The sequence below is a fragment of the Alosa sapidissima genome, chromosome 10 (assembly GCF_018492685.1).
Source record: "Alosa sapidissima isolate fAloSap1 chromosome 10, fAloSap1.pri, whole genome shotgun sequence".
Lineage (NCBI taxonomy): Eukaryota > Metazoa > Chordata > Actinopteri > Clupeiformes > Clupeidae > Alosa > Alosa sapidissima.
The window spans coordinates 29,567,274-29,574,424 of record NC_055966.1 but is presented as its reverse complement, the minus strand read 5'-3'; the positions used below and the strand labels follow the sequence as shown (position 1 = coordinate 29,574,424).

General features: G+C 42.0%; 1 protein-coding gene across 4 annotated transcripts in view; it reads left to right on the top strand.

The window, feature by feature from the left end:
* celf3b (cugbp, Elav-like family member 3b) overlaps positions 1-5,966 on the top strand; it is a 37,417-nt gene extending 31,451 nt beyond the window's left edge. For 3 of the 4 annotated variants that reach the window (XM_042107687.1, XM_042107685.1, XM_042107688.1), the window contains exons 10-14: positions 1-17; positions 203-307; positions 783-926; positions 1,272-1,441; positions 4,864-5,966. The exon at positions 1-17 is cut by the window's left edge and continues 52 nt beyond it. In XM_042107687.1, the coding sequence (XP_041963621.1) occupies positions 1-17; positions 203-307; positions 783-926; positions 1,272-1,399 (394 nt within the window). In that variant the 3' untranslated portion in view covers positions 1,400-1,441; positions 4,864-5,966. Of the gene's footprint in view, positions 18-202; positions 308-782; positions 927-1,271; positions 1,442-1,600; positions 2,240-4,863 lie in introns of those variants that run through there. The other variant, XM_042107686.1, reaches the window with a different exon arrangement.
* The last annotated feature ends 1,185 nt before the right edge of the window (positions 5,967-7,151 follow it).

Sequence of the window (7,151 nt, the reverse complement as noted above, 5' to 3'; positions counted from 1 at the left end):
CATGCAGCATTACACAGGTGAGTCAGCAAGCCACTGGCCCTGGCCGGCAGTCAGCACCAGCCATTTTGTGTCTGAGCTCGTCACACTCTTTAGAGGGGTCTTCCTCCATTTTGTTTCAGACTTTTGTTCCACCCTAGTTTCCACAAGCCACACACTTAACACAAACTGAAGCAACATGTGCCTGTTTCTCCACTTTTCTCAGCGGCGTACCCTGCTGCGTATGGATTGGTTGGGCAGCCGTTTCCACAGCAACCCACCCTGGTTGCCCAGCAACACCAGCAGCCCCAGCAACAGCAGCAACGAGAAGGTGATGTCACTTCCTGTCACACACCGATCCAAAAACCCCCCCCCCCCCAATCTATTTTCTAGCATGTCTTTGTTAGGATGCTCCAGTCCTATGAAACTTCTCCACTGTAATGAAACCAATCAAAGCGAACTCAGCATTAACCCTCCCCATCACTGGTATCACTGCTCTTAAGGTTGATCCTTATATTGACTAGTATACTCTCTGGACAATTAATTACATATTAGGCTTATGTAAAACAGTATATTTAATTCATGAGTGTTCATGCTAATTAATGCATATGTTTGTGTGTGTGTGTGTGTGTGTGTGTGTGTGTGTGTGTGTGTGTGTGTGTGTGTTTAAGTGTTTTTTTTATGTGTGCATCTGTCTGAGTGTGTGTCTACTTGTGTATGCATGTGTGCCTTTGCATGTGTATGTACGTGTGTGTGTGTGTGTGTGCGCATGTATATGTATGTGTGTATTTCTGTGTCTTTTTCAGGTCCTGAAGGCTGTAACATCTTCATCTACCATCTGCCTCAGGAGTTCACAGACTCTGAGATGCTGCAGATGTTCCTGCCCTTTGGGAATGTCATATCTGCCAAGGTGTTTGTGGACCGGGCCACCAATCAGAGCAAGTGCTTCGGTAAGACCAGGGACAGATGGGGCAGGGGGTGGGTGGGTGAGACAGTCTATGAGCTTCCGCCTGCGGTATATGTGGAAGGACTCACAGCAAACATGGTTTGTAAACAAGGTTAGAAAATGAGAAATGACTTCCTGTTCAACAACGACAGATAATCTTTGTAGCAAACCAGTTCTGTTGTGCTGAACATAAGCCCTGTCACCGAAAAAGGATACTTTGTTTCTGTGAATATGAAGATAGGAACAACATAATTAAAACAAATAACATAGTTTCACTTTTAATTCCTTCCTTCCCCTCTCTCTCTCTTTCTCTCTCTCTTATTTCTCTCTCTCTCTCTTTTTCTTTTAGGCTTTGTGAGCTTTGATAACCCAGGCAGTGCACAGGCGGCTATCCAATCCATGAATGGCTTCCAGATCGGCATGAAGAGACTCAAAGTGCAACTGAAGCGTCCCAAAGATGCCAACCGACCATACTGAGGGACTGACCATACTGAGCGACTGACCAGAACAGACATGGAGGTGAGATGCAGGGAGATGGGGGGGGGGGGGGGTTGTGAAAGGGGAAAACACACTAATATACAGGATCAATAAAGTAAGCACTGTGTGGTCCTTATTGTTCACTTTTATTTTATTTTTTTCTGCTGTGTTTTTCCTTGAAAACAACAAACCACAAACAAGGTCTTCTTGTCCAATCACAAATCGTGGAGAACCCATGGTTATGGTTACCTAGCAACTGATGTTGTAGTAAGTTGGTTGGCCTGTGTTGGTTGCCTTTACAGTTTGCCCGTGGGTTGCCGTGGAGACTGCCTGTGTTGACTGCCCTTGGTAATTTTGTTTGTTGATTGTTTTTTTTTTCACCTGTTGCTCTAGGTGACCTGACATGCTTTCAGATGTGTGCTGTGTTGCCTTAGCAATATGGATTGTGTTTGGTGCATTGTGAGCATTGTGAGCACTGATCAATAACTGAGATGTGATTGATACGGACTAATGAGATTGGATATCATTTCTTTCCCTCTGTCTATTGACTGTTCTTGTAGTGGAACAATGTTGTGACTGGAATATTGTTTTTGATCAGTTCTAAACATGTCACTTTTGGTGTGATGTTTGGTGTCATTTTTTTGTTTTATGCTTTACAGTAGATCATTTGTGTGTGTCAGAGAGAGTGAGAGAGAGAGGGAGAAATAGAGAGAGTTGAGTAAATTAAAAGAAGACTTTAAAGCCCCCCTTGGTAGGATATATATTTCTCCCTCTGCTGGAGAAGTTGTGCATTATGCTATTCCAAACTGTGGAAAAAAGTAACAATAAAGCAATGGATTTGTTTACAAGCTAGCGAAACGGTTAGCATAAGTTCGGCAGAACAATGTGGATGTGGGCAGCCGTGGCCTACTGGTTAGCGCTTCGGATTTATAACCGGAGGGTTGCTGGTTCAAACCCCGACCAGTAGGAACGGCTGAAGTGCCCTTGAGCAAGGCACCTAACCCCTCACTGCTCCCCGAGCGCCGCTGTTGTAGCAGGCAGCTCACTGCGCTGGGTTTAGTGTGTGCTTCACCTCAGTGTGTGCTTCACCTCACTGTGTGCTGATTGTGTTTCACTAATACACGGATTGGGATAAATGCAGAGACCAAATTTCCCTCTATGGGTCAAAAGAGTATATATACTTATACTATGTTATAAGGTAAGAAACATGATTTAAAGTGAGTTTCTTGTTTCTCACTTCTCTTACCGGGACGGTTGGCTTTCTGCCTTTCCCATCTTTGGAACGGGGTCACCATTTTCACTGGAACAGGTCATTTAACCATCCAAATGATTTCTAAACGGGTTTATTAAGTTGACAAGTACCCCTTTAAAGAGGTATGACTGAGAGAGCGAGATTGACAGAAAAAGAGCGAGGGAATAAGATAATGAGTAATGAATGAGTAAGAGAGAGAAAGAAAGAGAGAGAATGTGTGAGAGAAGAGAGAGTTGAAATGGCTAGATGAATCTGAAAGTAGAGGAAACCTCCTCTCTGGTTGCCCTTTGCATGTGAGGCAGCTATGGTGTGTCTGTCCGTAGATGTGTGGCCAGGCTGTATCATCTGTCCATGTTGAGGGCCTTTCGGTTGTCCCTTTCTGGCCCTGCCCCTTTTCTCTTCAGCCTTTATGGTATTCTTTCTATCCTTTCTCTTTCTCCTCAGTCTTTTCATTTTATTCTCCTGTTCGCTTCTCTCTGGCCCATGCTCTGAGGTAACAGATTGTGGTTGTCATGGGGAAACACGACGCCTTGTGCTGAATGGAGAACAGTCCTGAATTATAGGAATTCTGGGATATCATAAACCTTCCAGGCATACTGTGTTGTAACAAATATTGCCACAGCTCTGATTCTGCCTGATTCTCGATGGACCGATCATCCAGACAGACTGAATAAACAGAGCCAAAGGGAAATTGGCATTGTGAATCTGAAGCACCCAGAATTCCTATGCTGCAGTTGCCAAAGAGGGTGCATGCTGGAAATCTGTTTGCCTGCTACAAGCTAATTTGAACTCACAAAACGGTACATACAGACACAAACAAACACACAACTGAATAGATTAAAATTCTCCATCACCACACATTTTATTTCATTGATTTATTTATAAGGACAGCACACATTAATGAGCATTCTGTAAATGTGCCAGTGTTAGCCAGCTGGCTAATTTACTGCAGTTGTTTGACAAGATGTTGGAATGACCATCAATTGACTTGGCCAGTTGTTCTTAACTACACACGCCACCATAGACCAAATATAGCAAGCAGGCATTTGCACATTAATTCCCTTAATAGCACGACAGTCTTGCCCTTACTGTGTGGAGCTGCATGGACACTTATGTTTGTGTGTTGTGTGTCTGTGTCTTTGTCTGTGTGTGTGTGTGTGTGTCTGTCTGTGTGTCTGTGAGTGTATCCTCACACTGAGTCTAGGAAGTGAGTAGGTAAGCTGTTCGGGGCATTCAGACAGCCACTGGTTCTGGACAGGATGTGATCTGTCCTGATCTTGCTTAGGTCAGGCCGGATCCAGTTAGCTGGGCATCCAGGTCGGCCTTTGGACAGATCGGGACCACACCTGCTCCAGAGTCAATGGCTACCTGTCTGTATAAAACTGCTGAGCCGAGCTGAAGCCAGGCAGTGGACACACTATGGGCCAGTTTCTCATAGCCTACATGGATTAAGCCTAGTCCTGGACAAAAAGCTTTTATCAACTGAGACCTCCAGTTCTCATTTTAGTCCCTTGGTATGGTTGGATAGCATCTTTGGGGCGCCGCACTTTGAGGTCTTGTGTACCGGGCTTAATCCATGTACTAAGGCCAGTTGGACACTTGAAAGCATTTTTGGATATGTTACATCAAAGCACAGCTCAAAAATAAATGACATTGTAGAACAACACAGACATTAATGTTTGGAGTGTGAGGGGGGAGAAGTAGCATGGCTGCTTGGGGCATTTTTCTGAGATGAAGGCATGATGATCGGCTTGCTTGGCATATCCTGAAAAAAGAAAAAAAAACAAGACAGGGCGATGACCTCTGAACTCAAGGGTGACCTCTGAACTCATTACTGCTTCGCCGAGCTGAGTTAAGGTCCGAAGCCTCAGCGGACCCACAGAAGCCGCTGACTCCGAGACGTATGTGGCCCAGATGCGGCCGGATCTGGCTTGGACCAGGGGGAGCACGTCCCAGAGTCACAGTGTCTTAGGTATCCAAATGTGTGCCTGAACAGAACTCGTACGGTAGGGCCCTTAGAGAAGAGGACGTAGGATGCACTGAAAGGCCATGAGGGTCAGTTTGGATTTAACCAATTTAAACACATTTAACCAATCTGTCCATTCTCTCTCCATTTCTCCTCTCATTCTCTACCTCCCTCTCTCTCTCTCCTTCCTTTTCGCTCTCTCTTCCCCCCCCCCCCCCCCCCCCCCCCCGTCCCTCCCTCTGTCAGGTAGAGGCTTGGAAGGTGTTGACTGGGCAGTGAAGACGTCTCCTCAGCCATGGAGAGTGGAAGCTATACTACTACGCAAACGTGACACTCAATAGTTTGGTATCATGTACAGCATTATATGTGCACATACACACACACACACACACACACACACACACACACACGCATACACACACATACAAACACATACACACATACTGTACACACAGTCGTTCACATATACTTACACACTCTCACACACAGCACAAACATCCAAACATAACCAATCTAACATCCAAACATCTCATAAAGAGGGGGCATATCTGTGTAGAACATACTGTAAATAATTAATTAATTAATGACATACCAACACACACACACACACACACACACACACACACAAATCATCTAACCTATTAACTGTGGTGGGCCTAACAAGTCAGAGATGTGGCAGATTATGGACTGAAAATGAGACCTTATTTATGGACCAATTATGGGAGAAACACTGGAAGCAGAAGTAGAGTAGAGTCCCACTGGTACTCACTGACTGTGGTGGCGAAACAGGGCCTTTCCTATACAGTAGAATAACAACAAAAGACAAAGTAAAAAGAAAAAAAAACAAGTAGAGTAGTGAGGCTTCAGATAATGATTATCAAGTGTATATAATTTAGTTTGAGGAATAGAGGCAGAAACAAAACAAATGCAAAAAGAAACTACTTTACATGAAACTGATTAAATCACACTATTACACAATTATTATTATGATTATTAGTATTATTACTCTTATCATTCCTATTATCTGCATCATCCTTGGGTTTATGATTAAAAGTGATGACAGTATTAATAGATTTTAAATTTCTACTTTTCCTGAATGGGGATGGGGTGGTCTGGGGGACTTTTTGGGGAAGTTTTAATATTTAAACTATTTTTTATTTATTGATTAATTAATCAATTAATTTTGGTAAAGGACTACTGAGGGTACTTGTGGGATGCAATTTTTTGATTTTGGAATTTTTTAGAGAAATCCTTTGAAAGTCTGAAAAGTTCAGACTTTGGAACGGGGTAATTATTATAATTATGAACTATGATGATATTTATTTCTTATTTATTGATTCCATTTTTAATCCAATCTGTTTTTAAGTTAAAATAATAAAAAAAAAATATGATACAACTTGTTTACTGTGATGCTTAGTATATCTGCGTTTGTGTGTGTGTGTGTGTGTGTGTGTGTGTGTGTGTGTGAGAGAGAGAGTTTTGGTTTAAAAAAAATAATTTAACCAACATCAAATTATTTGGTCAGTTATTATGACTTCACTACTAGACAGGTGATATTTTTTGAGATATGTGCTTCCTAGAGGCATTTTTTAGTAAAAGTTGGGAACAGGACTTTTTAACATAATTAAGGTGTTCAGACTTTGGAACGGGGTAATTATTATAATTATGAACTATGATGATATTTATTTCTTATTTATTGATTCCATTTTTAATCCAATCTGTTTTTAAGTTAAAATAATAAAAAAAAAAAATGATACAACTTGTTTACTGTGATGCTTAGTATATCTGCGTTTGTGTGTGTGTGTGTGTGTGTGTGTGTGTGTGTGTGAGAGAGAGAGTTTTGGTTTAAAAAAAATAATTTAACCAACATCAAATTATTTGGTCAGTTATTATGACTTCACTACTAGACAGGTGATATTTTTTGAGATATGTGCTTCCTAGAGGCATTTTTTAGTAAAAGTTGGGAACAGGACTTTTTAACATAATTAAGGTGTGCTGAATCCAACTAGCCCTGTTCCCAAGCTGAATTTTGAGTTTATGACCATCTAATTAGCATAAACAAAATGGTTGCCAAAATGGCGATTTTGGGCACTTTCATTGGCTGGATGTCATTATACCATGTGAATTAATTCATATTGTTTACAGAAATCTCCCTTGGCCAATAGATCAAGGATACAGGCTGTGAAAAAAAGAAAAAAAATCTAGTATTATGCCTATGTTAATTACCTGAAAAAAACTTTGAAAAATGTAATTGTTAAAATTTTATAACTGAGCAGGCACACGGTATTTGACGAATGAGACTTATGTTTTTTGAGGGTCAAGAAAGATGTGTAGTGATGAAATGTAAAGTTTAAAATTGTGGCCTACTTTGCCGGTTCGATCCCCAACCAGTAGGAAATATGTGGGTGGTGGAAAGGTTGAGCACTAGTCTCCCATGCCCACATCCACAGCTGAAGTGCCCTTGAGCAAGGCACCTAACCCCTCACTGCTCCCCGGGCATCACTGTAGCAAGGCAGCTCACTGCTCCAGGTTAA